The sequence below is a fragment of the Saccoglossus kowalevskii genome, chromosome 3 (assembly GCF_978046115.1).
Source record: "Saccoglossus kowalevskii chromosome 3, keSacKowa6.1, whole genome shotgun sequence".
Classification (NCBI taxonomy): Eukaryota; Metazoa; Hemichordata; class Enteropneusta; family Harrimaniidae; genus Saccoglossus; species Saccoglossus kowalevskii.
In genome coordinates this window covers 31,677,872-31,697,974 of record NC_140643.1, presented here as the reverse complement: position 1 = coordinate 31,697,974, position 20,103 = coordinate 31,677,872, and the positions used below count along the sequence as shown (strand labels likewise).

The 20,103-nt window shown below is 36.5% G+C and overlaps 1 protein-coding gene across 4 annotated transcripts; it reads right to left on the bottom strand.

Moving 5' to 3' along the window:
- Positions 1-499: 499 nt before the first annotated feature.
- LOC144351319 (uncharacterized) lies at positions 500-19,758 on the bottom strand. 4 transcript variants are annotated; one of them, XM_085497053.1, is made up of 8 exons: positions 19,612-19,758; positions 15,652-15,764; positions 12,373-12,817; positions 11,022-11,139; positions 8,974-9,055; positions 5,791-5,820; positions 4,824-5,027; positions 500-2,985 (listed from the first exon to the last, which is right to left on the bottom strand). In XM_085497053.1, exons 3-8 carry the CDS (start codon positions 12,740-12,742, stop codon positions 2,545-2,547), a joined length of 1,245 nt encoding a protein of 414 aa, XP_085353179.1. In that variant the 5' UTR covers positions 12,743-12,817; positions 15,652-15,764; positions 19,612-19,758; the 3' UTR covers positions 500-2,544. The 4 variants fall into 4 exon arrangements, with proteins under 4 accessions (XP_085353179.1, XP_085353180.1, XP_077865153.2 ...); XM_085497054.1 differs by lacking the exon at positions 19,612-19,758 and adding an exon at positions 17,071-17,118; XM_078009027.2 differs by lacking the exon at positions 19,612-19,758 and adding an exon at positions 16,268-16,400.
- Positions 19,759-20,103: the final 345 nt, after the last annotated feature.

Sequence of the window (20,103 nt, the reverse complement as noted above, 5' to 3'; positions counted from 1 at the left end):
TTTGTTTAAAATATGTGTATTGCCATATATATATAATGCACTTGTGCCAAGAAAGTACTGAATGTAATAAAAAAATCTTATTTTCGGGAAATCATTTAAAAGGTTAGCTTTAAAAAATATTCCGTGGGGAAACGGCTCGTATTGTTCAAAAAAATTTATGATAAAAAACATCGTGCCTGTATAACATATCAAAACGGTAATTCTCCAAATGTGGTAGTGTGTGAGGAATTTTTTGAAAATCTACAAAACTGTCACGGTCCTCACAGAATCAGATAAGATGAGAGTGTTGGTAAACAATCTGAGAAGAACACTTGTAAACCAAAAAAAGTACTGTTAATATATACTGCATGTGGAGTTCTTTCTCACTGTTACATCAAGGATTCCTTATTTGACGAGCACCATTTTGCTTATCACTCTTCCTATGTCGATTTATACCACGTGTACGTGTGCTTATTTGTGTACTTATATGAGAATGCATCATAACCAATAAGACTATATATTGTGACAAAATAATATTTATTTTCAATAAAATGAAGTCCCCATTATAGGAGGATATTTAAAATCTTATTTGCATGAATTTATTGTGACTCAAAGCATAAACTTTCTGCATATCAAAATTATTGTAACAATTGGTATACTCGTTATCGCACACGTATATATACATTAGGATAAATTACTTGTCAGTCGTATGCGTTCATATTAGCTCCACCTTTTTCTGATACAAGCAGCAATATATCAGATTACTTACATTTGGCTAAAAGTTCACGAGTGCAGATGCTACAAAGAAAGTTGTCAAATGTAGACTGTATGTACAGGATTTACAGTAAATTAACAATCAAACTGAAAATATCCAAATTTATTATTGTGCTCCTATCATAATATTACATTTATCCCGACTTTTCCTTTTCCTACATTCGACAAAATAAAAGAAAATGAGAGGGAAGAATATGTGTCGATACACGGCGTTATTTTAAGTTTGGATATTCCATGGTATATACATAAATGTCATTTTCAACTAAAATTCGTAAATAACAATATACATAATTTGATAATAGAGTTCCAGACACTTTTCAGTAGTATTTAATTTAAACACAATACTATTGATAAGTTATTATTTAATTAGTCATTGGGATACATGTACAAAACTGCTTAATACATTCCTAACAAATTATAGAAATTGAAATTAGTTTAATTTTAAACATATGATAATTTATTTGGGTATCGAGTATTTCTCCTGAATATATGTTATTCATTAGGTATTTGTAGCCATAACAAGCTCAAGCCCGGACTTCTCAAGAAATGGTGCCATATAGCCCTGTGCTGTTGTCTCAACATTTTCTAATAAAAGTCCTATCTTAGTATTTACACTATACTCAGTTCGAAAAAAAACTTAAACATTTATTATTTTAGACCAAATCTTTTTGTTGCCAATAATGTAATATATTGTGTACACTTTGATATAACAAGTTATTCCATATAATACAATTTCAGCAGTTTATTGAATTTCATTTGATTTTAAATATGCGCTACCAAGATACAAGTACAGTAACAAGAAATATGAATATGTAAAATAGCTGATTAGTAATCTGATATTGTGTATCGTCTTGTTACACAGAAGTAAAATATTGGGCCATATATCCACGCCGTAGGAAGATGTGATGTTTACCTCAGAGATTTGTGTTAGGGGACCATAGAACTGCAGTGATGATACAAGAGCACATGAGACTGGAAATCGATCTTAAAGGAATCTAAGGTAAACGGTTCCATTCACCGCGGGAATGTACTCACCTTAAAATGGGTAGGTATGTGTGCTCTAATGGGTTTACAACTGCACCCCGTTCTGTCCCTGGTTTCTGACTTCAAATCATCCAATCATGTCTATGACACATGGTTTCAAAATTATGATAAGTACCAAAGTTCGCACCCGGAACCCCCATGGCCGTTCGTACTTTATATAGCCACCCCATCCCCCACACACCTGGTAGTTTCGTCTGTGATACATCGAGAATTAGGGTGTGAAGAGTTGAAAACGTCGGCAGAATCAAACAATGATAATAAAACGGTTTCGTAGAAACATGCGGATTCCCAGTAACGTCCCGTCATGACAATCACCAAACCCCACCTTCCCATATAGAAAGGTTGCCATCCAATTCAAAGAATATTATCCCTTTGTACCGTGTGCTTTTTGTAACAATGAATGTAAAACAGTGTTCATCACACTTTCATCTGTTGATCACCCGTAAACCTATAGAGCAACATCACATGGCAACCAGGAAATTAAATTGTTATATGGGACGGATTGTACAAAGCTAAAACTACTGGTTTTATGTAAAATATGAGTCAAACTTTAATATAATGAACACATAAGTCCGAGTTATTATGTGGTAAATATGACATTTCATTTCCTTGTATTTACAAAGAATTGTCGCTTATAGTGTATTAGTAAATGTTATATTTCATACCATATTATCTACTGTCACAATTGTATTTATCAGGGTTCTGGAAGCCCACATAGTGCACAGTGTTTCGTAATCCCCATGGATATCACCTAGTTGAACATTGACTTTCATCAATTTCTAACCTAAACTGCACATTTAAACCATTTTCCTGAGGCGTCCTACAGGGAATCACTATTCCCTCGTCGGGAAGAGGTTTCTCATAATTCTCCGCATTAGCACCACTGTCGTTATCTTTCGGCACATGGCGATTTGCGAGTTCAATATCTTCGGAGTTGAGACTCGTCGACGAGCCCAGTTCCTCTAAGAAGACGCCACCTGGTGTATAAGTGTAGGCATCACCGACTGTTAAAAACATCCTTGTCGGCTTGTTCGCTAACTGGATGACGTCATCGCTCGCGTTATCACTTGTAGCACTCTGACTGTCCTCCTCTTGTTGGTTATATGGATTTTCCATATCAAATGTGACTATAGCTGGCGCTGAGCGGCACGTTGGTATTTTTTTACCCGGACATCCATTAGCTGGCATCTGTAAATGATGAAGAAACATAATAATATTTCTAGCACTGGACAATCTAGGAAACAAATTGTTTAGTAGACTTGTACAATGTATGTTGTCCAGCACGCTCAATTGTTTTTGGTTGGATTTCAGTACAACGCAAATGGAGACAAAAACAGGAAGTGTCGAAACCGTATAACCGTTGTTAGTTGACCGTATTAGTGTTAGGTATAACTATTTTGGACACAGTGAGCATAACAAAAGTATGAGCGTTTTTGAGAATTGAAAAGGTATTAAAGACGCACTGAATTGGCACAACATATCACAAGTATTTATTTCGGTGTGTCACGCCCTCTGTCCACAAATACAAAATCCTATTGTAGCGTTGAGGGCGCAACCACTCGAACGTACGACACTGAAACAAAGACTGATGTGATGGTCGTCCTTGACGTACTCCCTGTACATATACAATGATTGAAAATCGTTTAAAACCTCGTTCTCCACTAAGACAATGTACTCATAACCTGTTGGATAACTTATAAACTTTATAATTGGGACACATTTTTGTCAAGCGATTATGGATATGTCTTAAATTTTCATCCTTTGGAAATATAAAACAGGTCTTTTAGAATTGTCGGTAATGCATGTTGTCATAACATTTATGTAATCAGACATATATCATCACGATATTGCTTCCCGTGTGGATACTATCAGCACTAATGTAATTGGCTTGAAGACGCAGTTAGGCTACCATACACAAATTTATTCTATAGTACCCACTGATGCACCTCTACATGCGATGTAATTTTTTTTTCTGTGAAGTCAAGAGGAACAGTCAGACGCCCCGTTAAGTTGTTTTACAGTGCACTACAACTAATTTATGTGGATATTTTGCTCAAGATTTCGAAAATAAGTTAGGTATCGTCTTTATTGAGATGACACACTATAAAATCTTTCTATGGCAGTTTCTCTTACTGGATGCCTGCATATTGATAAAAATTAATATGTGGTTTAGACACTCTCAAGAAGTCACTGAGCATGTTACCATGACAACCTACACATCACCTGAAAACTTGCATAGGTGTGTATATATATATAGGAGAATACGGTAGTACATATGACGTAGGCTTTTAATGAGGGATTAACGACTGCTAATCTCCCACTAAAGAAAAAAAACACTATTTGATGAAAACCATTAGGTTGATGACGATTGCTTGCTTTTTTTGTTTACTAAACATTCAAATAATTATAATTATAATAGTAATATAGAATAATAGTTGGATTTGTCCTTTACTTTGAATTCATTGTTAATTTTAGTTGTATACTACAACAACTAAGCAAAATTACAAATGGCTTTCAATTTGCTGTTCAAGTTCAATTAAAACATTTATAACTAATTATCAGTTGTGGATAAAGCTCCTTTAACGATTTTGCTTAATTGCGGCATTCGCACAAAAAGTGACTGGTCTATAAATTATATAGATTATGTAGTCTGTAGTTCAGCCTCATAAGGTATATGAGAATAAAATATATTGCTAGGATATCCATAGTGATGAGGAAATACTGCCGATGTTGCCAAGTACACGAATGTTACTAAGAATCAGTGAGTATGCTGATTAGTAGCGCTTACACGCGTTTATGCTTAGGTAACCATGGCAATGCGATGACTGTAAGAGACTCGTTGTAAGCGCGATGGAGCCTGGAGGGTGAACTCCCGATGACAAACAGGATGGGAATGGGAGATGAACGTTACCCGTGATTTCTTCCTGATGATACGTAGTGACTATAGTGATTGACAATATCGGTCACAGTCCAATATGTAAATTATATGAAAATAAATGTAAACCTGCAGCCAATAACTAACTTACTTCTAATGCGGCCTCGTGTATCACTGGTATCCGAGGTTCCGGAGAAGCTGACGTCAATGTAATTGTTGGTGTTTTGATTCCTCCAATGTGCCGACTTGCCACTATACAACTCGGTTCGCCGTTTTCGTCAATTATATCTCTGTTTCTGCCCCTAGAAAAGGGGTTGGAGATTCCCCAGGAATTGCGACCAGTAGACTCCCTGTCCTGTGAAGGAAAAATATAAATAATGCCACTTGAACATATCAGGGAACTTCATTTTCCGAAGTTTTGATGTCTGGTAGCAGATTTAATAACAATAAATACAGAGTTATATAAAAACAAATACTGACACAAGCATAATAACTACAGAGCAATAAGATGTGAGCTTAGGAGAACCAGAAATTCATAATAAAAACTAATTTCATGTACTCATGAAAAAAATCCAAAATATGATGAAGAGGAATTTGAAAAAAAAATCATTAATGGAAAATATTGTCATTCTTGTTTATTGACTTATTCTGTACGCACTCATTCCAAGAATAGAATGAAATAAGCATGCAGGTAACTGAGGATAAGCATGCTTGTATTTTTTCACGTGATCTTAATATGCATGCTTATTATTGTTGTTAACAGTGCTATGTGTTAATTAATGAGTTCAAGTTGGAAGCGTGTGTCGGCCATGTCGCCATACACTGATCATTGTCCGGCCGCCATAATATTTTAGTGTACTACATAATTAAAATCCAGTCAGTATATGGATTATCATCCTGTCCAGACATGGTCTACATCTGCCACCTGTGAGATCAGTCATGCCAAGTAGGTCGCCAAACTATCTCTGCTTCAAATAGTAAAATGTCTTCTTCTTCCAGTAGCTTAAATATTATGGACGCAATAAATATATAAATAAATTGATATGTGGCCCTTTTTGAAGTTTCTGCAATTCAGAAGGTTTGAGTGCCATATGTCAATAATGAATTTTAAAAAATACCTGCGAGTCTGTTGTTCTATGACCAGTAGTCTGTAAAGAAACGAGTTTGCGAGATATTGGTTGGGTCGCGCATATATTTCGTTTCTTCAATCAATGCACTGATATATCATATTATCGATATAATGTACCAGGTGATATTCACAATAATGCAAATGCTTGTTCGCCAATCATGAACACACACGATTCTATTATTACATCCACCAAATGAGACTCACCGATAACTGTCTTTAATGAAATTAAACCATGGTATAAATGAAGCTTACATGTCAAAGGTCACGCACATTCATCACTGTTACTGAAGTGTAATCACTTTTACCGACTGATTGCAATATGTAGCCAAGTATGCGATACTACATACATACACAGGCTGATCACTATATTCTACAATTTATCGGCAGTGCCATCATGATATTAAACGTCGCAAGCCGCAAGTTGCTCAGCGTAGTTTTGTCACACGAAAGTATCGTATGGCGTACGTTTACATAGGCAAACAATGACGCGTTAGTGCATGGTAGTTGTTGTTTTTTTACTCAGACCCACGCCATTTTACCATTTTACGATTATGTTAAAAGTGAATCTCGCGAGGAACGTCTTAATATAGTATTTGGATTGGTGACCACATTTTACATTTGTGAACGTGTTTTGAATAAGCAATATGTCAGACATGACTTCACCATTATGTCAATTAACTGCCAACGCTTTTATTGGTTTGTTTGTTAACGGTCCAAATTGTTAAAACAATGTGGTCATATGAAAACAAACAGAATAGTTGTAAATTATTTCACTAACATTACACCCTACTTGATATTTTGATGATTACCGGTAAATGACGTCACATCTGTTGAAGAAATGGCCCACACTGGCACATCATCGCGGCAAGTAATACGTGGCATATTTTCAAATAATCACCTATAACTTCGCATCGGGCATTATTTCAATTTAACCGTCATTAAAATTCGTCCGTTATATCTGTTTCAATTGTTTTTATGTAACCCCAAAGACAGTTTCATTGGACAACAAACACTATTCTAGTTTAATAACTAGTCGACCATTACAATTATATATTTCTACTTGTTTCTTCGAAATGGATGAGTTGACATCAGGGCATATTGGTGAAGATTCATACACGAGACATCGACTGATATTCTCACAATAAATCGTAAAATATTCTCTTTATATGGTCTTTTAATTTTTAATTTCCTATATTGCCAATATGGTATGTATACGACACAGGTATTTCACAACATCGAAACAATCTTGCAACGTGAGAGCAACTATACATGAATTTAATATTTATGTCAAATTAACAACTATAGTGATTAGCTTGTTCTTAGTTAAAAGGAACAGTCTAAAGTACCATAAATGACATTGTAATAGAATTCGTGCGTTTAACATAGACTTCTGGCCAGTTTTTACCCTGGAAATCAGCAAACGCGAATCGCTCGATACTGTGTGAGTATGTCTACACCACGAAACTCGCAATCGAACACTGCCTTCTCACTAACTGGGAATATTGAATTTAAGTTTCATGCCAAGGATCAATAAATCTATACCAGATGATCGTTATCATTGTGTTGTTCATTCCGACAGTTATTATTGATATACAATTAACTTAACCTACACCAATATCGTCCATGTTTTCATTAATTTTCCTTCTAATCTACAAACTCCTTTTTCATTTAAATTTAGTCGATAAGCATGGAATAATTGTATACTTTTTTGTATCGAAGCTTGCATTTATTAATGCATATCACGATCGCGGCGTGCCTTGTACAATGAGGTGCAAAAAGGGTTAGAAAATTAGTTTTGTAAGAAGATAAACGCATGCGTTGTTTCCAATCAACGTTAATGTGAATTTCGGGGTATTGGATGCAGCCTATTTGGTGGGATTACAATGCGTGGTTTACGCTTACATGTCACTTGATATTAGAAGATTTCTCTCAGCCCTGTACTTAATCTAACATTAAACACCCCCTCGTTACACCATGTCCAAATGACACTTCATGAGACTGCATTACCTTCACAGATGACTGTACTCTGTCGAGCGCAACAAACTGGTATGCAGTGGAAAATTATTTATGCAAAGATGTTGTCATTAACTTTACTTTGAGACACGAGGGTTATTATCGGTCGATTCATGTGGCAATCAACGGCTGATGCTTCAAGAGAATGGATCATTATTACGTTTTGCAAGCACGTCTCTCGCAATCCATTTCATCTATGCCGCTTATTGCGACTATTGACGTATGGGAGATGAGACTTGGTACTTTTGTATTGGTTTCATTAAATTCTTCTCATCACTGCAGGCTATTTGGAGCGATGAAATGTAGCATAGAAAGCCACCCATACATGTTTGCAATATACGTCACAGCGTAAAGATGACGTCATATAAATTTTTAACATCGTCGTTGAATCCAAATTTTAAATTCATGATGATTGCCGTAATTCGCGATCATAATCGTTATGATTGGCGCATCAATGTAGGTAATTTTTAGGCACACTCAGATTAATAGTAGTCAGATTGATTTCTTTTAACGAAATTAACTTCAAGGATATCACTTTTACGACACATTATGTGAATGGTTAACGACCAGAAATTAACACTGTAATTAGTCATCGATTTCCGAAATTGTTTTTTTTCAAGGGATTTGTTCTGGGAAGTCTGATATGCATAAAGGAAAATAAAATCACTTTAAAATGCATTCGGAACGGCAATCTGCTTACAATTCAGTGAGGTAGCCATCGTCTTGTGGGAGTACAGTAATCTTTGTGGTTATTTGAATTCAAGACGTCGGGAAGTTTGTTTTCTCGCCACAACGGGCACCATTTCATCAATAGTCTACTCGTTCCCAGGCGTCCAATTCTCATGACACTAGCAATGCACTCTCACTCGTTCTCACATAGACACCCAGAGGTCCGTATCCGTCGGTGAATTGTTAGTTGTCGTGACTCGCGTCATTAGGTGAATACGTCATACATGGAGCATCCGGTAATTTTATTCGCGTTTCCATGACTATTTGCTGAGCTATATTTGACTTTATTGTCATATAAAACATTTTTTTCTCTATTTTGTGGTTCGTGAAGGAAGTCACACTGGGAACGCCGAATGACGCAATGGGGTCGGCACCGTGACCCGTTGATCACGGAGCTCCATGTTGATGAAAATTTCAAAACAGATCTTACCCGTAAAACTTTACGCATTTCCGCCACCTGTACAGGATAGCTTCTTGACTGAGGAAGATAGTGTCTTTCCACAGCTCGTTTTCTATATATATGAAAACACACATACGTGATAGTTAGATTTATATGTAATGTAGCGTAATCTATCAGTCTTATCATCAAGATCAAAAAGCGTATCTTAAAACAAATCGCCGACATTAATGGGTATATTAAATATATATTTAAGGATCTTTAAGTTGGCAGATGATCATACATGACGTAGGTATTGGTAATTATAAAATTACAGACGTATCTGTTATGTAAGTATCAGCTACGACAATCGAATGACAGTACATTACTTGAAGACAGTACATTTTCTGTAAACATTGGATATGATAATTATCTTCCTTAATTTGTGTGCTGTTCAGATTGTAACTGTAATACACAAGTCAAGTGTGATGTTCAGATTGTAACAGTAATACACAAGTCAAGTGTGCTGTTCAGATTGTAACAGTAATACACAAGTCAAGTGTGCTGTTCAGATTGTAACAGTAATACACGAGTCAAGTGTGCTGTTCAGATTGTAACAGTAATACACGAGTCAAGTGTGCTGTTCAGATTGTAACAGTAATACACGAGTCAAGTGTGCTGTTCAGATTGTAACAGTAATACACAAGTCAAGTCTGCTGTTCAGATTGTAACAGTAATACACAAGTCAAGTGTGCTCTTCAGATTGTAACAGTAATACACGAGTCAAGTGTGCTGTTCAGATTGTAACAGTAATACACAAGTCAAGTGTGCTGTTCAGATTGTAACAGTAATACACGAGTCAAGTCTGCTGTTCAGATTGTAACAGAAATACACAAGTCAAGTCTGCTGTTCAGATTGTAACAGAAATACACAAGTCAAGTCTGCTGTTCAGATTGTAACAGTAATACACGAGTCAAGTCTGCTGTTCAGATTGTAACAGTAATACACAAGTCAAGTCTGCTGTTCAGATTGTAACAGTAATACACGAGTCAAGTGTGCTGTTCAGATTGTAACAGTAATACACGAGTCAAGTGTGCTGTTCAGATTGTAACAGTAATACACGAGTCAAGTGTGCTGTTCAGATTGTAACAGTAATACACGAGTCAAGTGTGCTGTTCAGATTGTAACAGTAATACACAAGTCAAGTGTGCTGTTCAGATTGTAACAGTAATACACGAGTCAAGTGTGCTGTTCAGATTGTAACAGTAATACACAAGTCAAGTCTGCTGTTCAGATTGTAACAGTAATACACGAGTCAAGTGTGCTGTTCAGATTGTAACAGTAATACACGAGTCAAGTGTGCTGTTCAGATTGTAACAGTAATACACGAGTCAAGTGTGCTGTTCAGATTGTAACAGTAATACACGAGTCAAGTGTGCTGTTCAGATTGTAACAGTAATACACAAGTCAAGTGTGCTGTTCAGATTGTAACAGTAATACACGAGTCAAGTGTGCTGTTCAGATTGTAACAGTAATACACGAGTCAAGTGTGCTGTTCAGAGTGTAACAGTAATACACGAGTCAAGTGTGCTGTTCAGATTGTAACAGTAATACACGAGTCTAGTGTGTTGTTCAGATTGTAACAGTAATACACAAGTCAAGTGTGCTGTTCAGATTGTAACAGTAATACACAAGTCAAGTGTGCTGTTCAGATTGTAACAGTAATACACGAGTCAAGTGTGCTGTTCAGATTGTAACAGTAATACACAAGTCAAGTGTGCTGTTCAGATTGTAACAGTAATACACAAGTCAAGTCTGCTGTTCAGATTGTAACAGTAATACACGAGTCAAGTGTGCTGTTCAGATTGTAACAGTAATACACGAGTCAAGTGTGCTGTTCAGATTGTAACAGTAATACACAAGTCAAGTGTGCTGTTCAGATTGTAACAGTAATAAACGTGTCAAGAGAAACTGGGTTCAATTAATTATGAGAAATATATGGGTTTGATGAGTTTCACTTGCGGCTTTACGTATATGCTTATTTATCTGTGGCATCTTTGGATAATTCATTTATATTAATTCGGAGCACGTCTTCCACTCACCTACTATGAATACGTTTTTCTACAGCGAAACAGATAAGCCACAAACACAGAAGTAAGCCGACAGCGGTGCATAGACCTGCTATGACAGGTCCTAGAGCATCATCCGAATTGTTAGAATCTGCAGTGTGAAATCAAACATAGAGAAACACAAGATTAGAGGTCAACCGTGTCTTGTTTTCATCAACTCTTGGGGTGGCAAGTTACATAATAAAGGTCACCCAGGGTGACACGTGACACGGAATATGTGTACGAATTATACGGCCCGTGATAATTGGCACCCCCGTAAGATATATCAATGCCGTTCAGTCGGATGAAACGTATTTTTACGCATTCAAAATATCGTTTTTATTCCTTTCGTTCGTGTGCGACATTTTGTATAGACCCAACAGCTGGGCTAGTCTTCGCATGCAATGAAACATACCCGCATTCATTACAGACGCGGCTTTCAAAGAAATCCACCACATCACTGACTGCCTCGTGTTAGGTGGATAAAACGTCCATGCTATGTAGCGATGATTACTGAATGGAACACGGAGAACGACAAAAGAAAATTACTACCCTAGCTCGTTAGCGACTATCTGTCGAGTAGTTCCCTGCAAAGATGTTATTGTTCCCGTTGAGACTAATGGAACGAGGGTCGTTGCGATTTGTAAATGTGTTTTCATGCTATCCATATATAATGACTGTCGCAGCAATGCGATAGTTTACTATATTTTCAGTCTTTGTAAAAATACACGGGGTAGTATGATTTGTTGATAATTGATATCACACCTTTGACACCATATCAACTTGTTATTGTCAAAACATGGCCTTTCAGTTAGTTAAAGGTATAACAAAATAGTTACATGCTCAGTAAACGATGTGTACAATACACTGTTACGCCGCAATTTCCGGGGAAAACCTTTTATGATAATCGAAATCAGTGAATTAAGCAAATCACTGGATGTCATTAGAATTTAGCCATGCGCTGGCAAGACTATCAATTCTCTTGTCATGCAATTTGCTTGGTTTAAAAAGAAATATAATTGTTTGGTTTGAAAAGAAATATAATTGTTTGCTAATTGGCGTGAAAAGAGCGAACGATACTCTGATCTCAACTGCCAGCGTATGGCATTGAGAACACCACTCAACCTATCTAGCAATTTTCACGTTTCAGTTATAAATATATTATCATAACACGACATGACAAATATACAATACACCGTAATGTGTCCGTCATTATTTATTTAATCAAAGTTACCGTCCAAGTAACTCCCCTGTTCTCAATGTTAATACAGTATAACACCAACTGGGTGTTATTGATTGTATATTGTTTCATATAACGTGGTTCGAGTGATCTTATGCTACATACCTGTATCAGTCGAATTTGACAATGTTGTCACATTGTCATGGCAACACGTTAAATTCATTGTCATGTTCACCTGAGTTGTAGCATTCCTTTGACGAAAATTTGCATATTTGTGAGTTGCGTCAGAGAAGTGGACCGTGACATTTCCATTAATTAACACAGCGGTGTCCATAGTAACATTTTGAGGTGGTGTCATACGGGTCGTGTTCTCCACAATCGTCCTTGGAGTCGCTGGGATGTACCCGGGAATCCATTTTTTCAATGTGGGTGATTGCATCGTAACGGCAACATAATTGGCATCATCGCTACTGTACTTGACTTCTTCTGCCGGGCGCTGCTTCTCAGTACCGCCCGTGGAATTGGCATACATCATGACGGTAAACCGGTCCAAACTGAGACAACAATGTTATAGTTCTTGTGTGGTGATGGTTTAATCCGACACTATGTTCTGCAAAACACACAAAAAATGTAATAAGAATGTAACCAATTAAACGAGAACATCTATAACGCCCCCTTGAGTAGGCAACTAAAATTACGCACAACGTGTTCGTATAAAATGTATGCATACATTGTCCGTTGTGACTCACGGTTGACTGTGGTGGTCGTATATTTCTATAGCTTTAATGGAGATATGCTATCTGTGTAGTGTTACGACTTCCATCAGTAAAGTTGTTACTTTCACATACTGGCGTCACGTGTACGTGCCGTATCCACGTCGATATTATCACAAACGAGTACAAATCGGCATCAAATCATGAAGTTGAATCAGTCCGCTTTTAAATAAAGCCTCAGACAATTAATGAACAACAACAAAATATATGACTCATGTTCATCCCACCCAACCCTCATCGCAAGTCAAATGGAGTTCAAGTCCCAGCAAGTAGTGAAAACCGCATATTTATCACTTACAACTGTTTAAATAGTTCTGTAACGTTTCTCACATCGCGGTGACCTTGCTGATGGCCACTGCGGATTTTTCCTGTCTGTGCGACAATAGAAAAACACACACTAGTTTCGCTGTATAATCAGACAACAACCAATAATTAAATTTGACTGTGCTTGTACAACTAATATAATTATTTCTTAAATCTTGGAGCTGTCAACGTCACTGTGAGAGTATTGTTTTACAATATACAATCAAATATCTTTATCTTCTTTTCTATGTACCAAGTATTGTTCATTTTTATTTTTGGTCGCAAAATTTAAATCCCTTGGTTGCTTGGCTACAGTTACAGTGTTTTCATATGAAATTAAGATATTCAGGTAGATCTGGATATAAATCAATTCCACACATGGTTTTGATTATCTCAATAAAAACAATCCGGATTCCTCAAGTTACCAACCCCGGATAAAACCAAATAACACCATATGATATTAAAGATGACAATCCTGCATAACTATAACATACAATCAGTCGAAATATCTGTATATGCATATGATTGTGACAACAAGTGTAATGATTTATTTATAGGGACATAGTAAGAATCCTAGTAAATCTATATTCAATTTCAACACTATTTAGACAACCACCGTAACATATCACTATCATAACTATTTCTTTAAGCCTTTTCCATTTTGTCAAATAAGTAAATAACGGCAATTGTTCAGGGATAAGCAAAAGAGAAATGAAAACGTGTTTTTTATATATCAGTATTTAACTATACACCAGTCAGACAAAAAAAGGTGAATGAAATGGAATTTCTGTCGCTATTGTTGAGAAATAATATAAAACATGTTCAGTTGAATGGGGTGCGTAGGACGCACATTGGACAGTATGTCACATAGAGAATGAGTTTATACCCGCTCTGAATCACACGGACAAAATGAAATAAGAAAATTTAAAATAAATGAGACAAGGTGTAATAATGACATTGACAGCAAAAAACATATTTATAAGTCCGATCTAACCCAAAATAAGTATGATCTATATTTAATAACTAAAAGAGGGTGTAATGTAGTTTGTATATTTCATGTCGTTTAGAATAACATTGGATGTAAGATTGGGGTACACTGAAACACAGAATATTAATATGGGTGGGTGAGTAAAATTATGATGAGAAAAATTGGGATAACCAAATAGTTTTAAAAACTTATTCCGCTTTTAATTGTGTATACTAACAAGATTTTACAAACTTTTTAAGAAATAAAATCTAACACCAACTTCTTCTTCTTCTTGGTGTATAAAGTGTAATAATAAAGGGCTGCCAGCCATTTTCAAAGTTGTTTATATTTTAATAAAATCGCAATTTCTTGTTAATAGCGCCATGTTGAGAAACATAATTCTCATCTCCATGGTAACCAAAAGCACTCTCCATGCATAAGACTATTGCACACGTCAATTGTGTAAAAATGTTGTAATAGTATGTCAATTTATACCACAGTTATGTGACCTCAATTTCCCATGCACATAATTGTTATTTATTAATATGCCTTCGTTGTGTTTCACCCACACGAGGAAACCTTCTCATGGATGTTTTAAATGTCATCTACATAAATACGCCCTATTAAATGTGAAAATCAACTTATAAAAACATACTATAAATAATATAGCTATATTTTTTAGTTTTTTACAAATGATCCACTATACCGTGTGTGTGTGTTTCAGTGCATGGCAGTGTGTGTTACCCATATTCAACGCCCTGTGTCATTCATGTGAAGATAGTGCACATGACATAGATGGTATTTTAAAGTAACAAAAAATAACTGTCAATCTCACACAACATAGAGTCGACTTCTCATCATGCGAGGCGTTATTGGATATGCATTGTTTGTATAATGAACCATCATTAGACCTGAATATGAAAGGCAATCACATACGACTATTACAGTCTGTTTACGCAATCAAGTATCATGGCCACTACTCCTATTGTGTTACTTATACCATTTAATGAACCTGACGATTATATAACAAACACATAATGTATATATTACATAATTTTACAAAACAAAAAAACATATCGCAATTGAATATCACGGTAAAACCTGATCAATTGTCATATACTGTAAGTCATCACCTTATTCAATTTCAACTCGCCCAGTAACGCCATTTCACACATTTTGAAGCTTTCTATGCGATGTTAAGACAGTTTCACTAGCCCGTGCATGATGCAGGCTGTGGATACATAACGAGTACCCTAATTGCATCCATGTTTCTTTCACAAAGCGTCAACTGATACTTGTATATGGCTGATGGCAACGCGTACAGTTTTCCTTTCCTCCCCCGCATATTTAGCGACAAATCTACTCAACGTGTATTACGAATGCAACAATATGAAACCTTACCGTATTTTTTGACAGTGTTCTCTACACGGTAGCCATTTTATCAACATACTTCAACGACGTTCTTCTGTAGAACTGTAAGGTACCAGGAAACATTGACGAGTCGGTTGCTTAATCTGGAACGAATCCCAAAACAAGCAATGTAAAAAGGCAATCCAACAAACGCCAGCGATCATATTAATTTAGTCAGGGGAAGATAGTGTATGCGGTCACTCACAGATAATAACCACTCAATCATGCAAATTAAAAGGTTATTTGGCAGCTGTACAGGCGTACATATCTAAATGGGTACGATTCATGGAGGGTATACGTGAAATATGAGAACTGTTATCACTGGGCATGCAAAGCCGCTGAAATACGTTACACACGATGCCTATGAAGCTGGAAATAAGATTACAGAACCGTTCCATGTGTTTGACAACTACATAACAAATATGAATGGAATGGGTAATGCACTTCTATCGTCGTTCCAACACAGAGTTTAGTAACCACACACGCGATGTAGTTTTAATGATAAGGTATTTTTTCTCAACTGGCCTAATCTTTGCACATCAGCGGCAGTGGTATATCTGCGATGTACACGTTTCGACGTTATATAGTTGCCGATGGTAATACTTACACGTGTCGAGTGCATTACATATCCTAACACAATTGTATAGAGAATGTAGATGATACGAGTCGCCTTATTTATCCTCTGCTAGAGACCAGCATTTACCAGGGACAGGATGAAGACAATGCGTGCATCACCATCCGCTGACCCGTAATAACAACCTTATGCAAATGCGCACGAATTAAGTCAGCCGGAGTGATTGGAGACCTCAACGGTTTAAGTGGAAAGAGTAATGTGCAAACCCTAGTTAATATAGACCACATACCAACGTGCGATATACTGACAAGGCTTAGAATCATTCATGTAGAGCGCCACTTAAAATGCCACAAACAAAACGTGTTTTCGACCGCTTAGATTGTGGAAACATCGACTTCAGGGATGATGCGATTATCCCTGTTTTGTGCATGTGTTTTTGGCGTATTTTATCCTGCTCTTGACAGATAAAATGAATTTATTTAGGACTCTTGAATTCAAGTAAAACACGTCACCAGTTGATTTTTCCAATCACATACGTGCAGTTGGTATTCGTAGGGTTGGTAATTGGAGAACACAATTTAGATGACCAAAATTCGGTTAGCAAAATTCTGCAATATCAATATCAGACAAAGAATATTTCTCGTAATAGTGAGCAAACTTTACTATTGAAACAGAACACTTTGAACTATCTGGGTGCGTGAAAGAAATCAGCTAGTATTTAATATTGTATTCAAAAGACGGGTCGTGTTTTTAAAACGTATTGAAATACATATAACGCTATATGGAAGAGCGTTATTTAGGTCAATTATTTCTATGTTTTAAGAGATGTTGCTCACCGTTTACAGGGTTTCTTTAACCTTATGAATTGTGCTCACCAACATTTTGTTCACCAAATTTTGCTAACAACTTCTCCAACCTTGTCATTCGTAACTCAACAGTCACGGTCAATTATTGTTGTAACTAGTCGATCGTCCCTGGTGCAGTGCAGATGGCCGATATATGAATTGCCGGAAGCCTCGGACTTTCCTAAAACTCTCCTAGTGTCACGGCTTCGTCAACGCTATAATCAGTGGAAGACTGCTCAGGGGTGTTTGTGGTTATATATAAATAGGCATTACGTACATCAAATCGATTTTTTTTCTGCCTCCGCTATACTATATGTTAGACTTGACATGTATAAATAAATTTTAATAAAAAAGTAAATTGTTTTTATCGTTTACTCAAGACTTATTTCAATATTTGTTTGTCGGATTCATGACGCGATATGATATCAATGCTTTCTGACGTTATTCACAATCAAAACTATCAACCACACTGTGTATCCAGCTGTTTTATCTGCCAACATTGTAGCATACACACATTATGTTATGTCTATTATGACATGTTTCGTCATAAACTAATCATCCTTTGTCACATATATGTCTGTCCACATTATTCCCATGAACGTTGGTTGTAATACAGTTGTGCGCAATGCGTCCATGCCACAACGACGTCCTACAGTGATCTCAATGATTTACTATTCATACAATTATTATATACATTCAGACATTCTTTTCAGATACCACCCTTCTACAATGAAACAGTTACTGATTTTACATATTAGCGATAACACCAGTTTACAAGTCACGTGTGTTATATCCAACATTTGATACAAGCTAAATCCATCTTATCTTATGCACTGGATTACAAGTGCACGTTGTTTGGATAAGTGTTTCTATGATATTTGTTAAAAGGCTTCCAGCTACAAATGTTTCTTTTGTGATAAAACAAATACCATAATTGATATTCAGCAATGCTCACGTCTTGCTTTTATGATAGTTCCAAATCATAAATAAATGCAATTCAATTCATACGAATTGCGACTAAAGAAGTTGGTGTCAAATTTCTATATGTATGCTGGACAGCATTACAAATAAATTAACTGCTTAATCTAACTATAATTGTAATGAATACATACTCGTATTTTGGTTAATACCAACTGTACTTTACAAAACACAAGGTTTGTTGTGGTTTCGACCAAACATTTTACATCTTGGGACAACATAATTGTCGTAAATAACACCAAAATCATTGTTCTGACTCGTTTCCAAATTATTGGTACAGAGAATACAGTGAAAACGTTAATGGACCGGCAAAGAATAAAATAAATATATTGTACACTTGACATGCGTTGTTATCAGTAGCATCGTGCAATCACAATGACAGCAGTACTGTTGTATAGAGTTATTATGCAGGAGCATGAACGTCACGGTTCAGAAAGACAGTCAGAATCATAGAAAATAATTACTCAATTATTCAAGATATACCCAAATCACAATTTCTCTATTTCTACAATACTAAAATATGAGCACATTTCACTCAAATATTGTGCGCGCTTTTAGGCTATCACTTCATCGGTGCGTGAATTACCAGGAATTAAACAGAAATCAGATATATAGGAAGGTCTCGATGAACGCACAATCTTTAAGGGCAGGGACAGGCTTTCTATAAACAGTTCACTATTATCGGTCATCTAATATCATCTGACATTTTATATCTTTATGGGCATTGCTCTAGCGTCTAGATCATTAAAACAGGATGACTCAAGTATCTATTAAAACAGACGATGAACATGTCATTGATGAATAAACACGATTCTGAGTGAATGACAATGCCCATGAGGTACATCTACGGGTAATTCATCCAACCTTAGTTTTACAGGCAGTTAAAGGAGGTACATACGTAGTACATTAGCGACGATCATAGTATATGCAGCGAAGACAATGGCTTGCACGTCTTACAGTTGAGCGAGAATATCAAAGCATTAGACGTGTTACAGATAACAAAGGTCTCATTAAATATCTCATTATACGGTAGATAGGTTATATACATACACACCCAGAACGTAATCATAAATGGTTGAACAAATAGACAGAGAGAGATACGTTTACGGGTGCTGGACATCCCCTTTCCATTTTCTACAACCTAGCCTACGCTATTATCCTATCGTATGAGATCAAGTAGCGAGATACTTGTCACCAGAAACCCTATCTACAGCACGTGACGGCACACCTGTTCAGCACGCATTACTTATTAAGACACGTACAAAGGTATAAACATAAAGTAAATGCTAACCATTACGTGGATGTCTGTTAGTGGAAACAAAATGATGAAGCTTACGGCTGCCATAGTAACCATAATCCGACTGACGGCAGAGTTACACATTCTGCTCACCACTTGGGGTCGAACGAAAGGTCGTCGAGAACATCATTAAATAAACAAAATTGTTTGAAGCAATGTCAGCGGCAATTTTGGGTGACATATACGGTACTGCTGTGTTCGTCAGTGACAAATACATGGTTGACAGTGTTCATGCAAAAGACAGCAGACATTCATACCTTTAAAGATGCGCTGTCTCTACTTCCATCAACGAGATCCTGTTGATTCCCATAAACGGGATGATACCGTCTAATGAATGTAATAAATGAAGCGTAGAACGAAACGCCAGTAAAGATGGAGATAGAGATACACACTAGTCGTAGAGTCGAGCAGTATCTAATTCTCCTTATTGTTATAAGTGGCGCCACAACATTGCCGTGTTTGAATCGCACAAATTACCACAATGCACAATCTGGCTGAAGTTGTACCAATCATATATACAGACAAATTGATCGATAAGTAGATAGTCGAATTCAAATATTGGATGAGCCGAAAATGCGTCCGTGATCGCCAATTGTTGGCGAGGTTATGCCGCAACCGCACATGTATGTAGTACGCTGTCAGATGGTGCGTAGAACACTACGCAACATGTAATACTTGAGTGAAAATTGAGTGCGTACGTACTGTACGTTGTCCACTCGCATACATAATAATGACGCGTTGCATACAAT

Excerpts from the sequence above, each read along its gene's own strand:
- LOC144351319 (XM_085497053.1), bottom strand. The coding sequence starts at position 12,742 with ATGATGTATGCCAATTCCACGGGCGGTACTGAGAAGCAGCGCCCGGCA. Across the intron at positions 11,140-12,372 it reads GTCAAATTCGACTGATACAG|ATTCTAACAATTCGGATGAT; the intron begins GTATGTAGCATA and ends TTCACACTGCAG. Across the intron at positions 5,821-8,973 it reads AAATGCGTAAAGTTTTACGG|ACTACTGGTCATAGAACAAC; the intron begins GTAAGATCTGTT and ends GTTTCTTTACAG.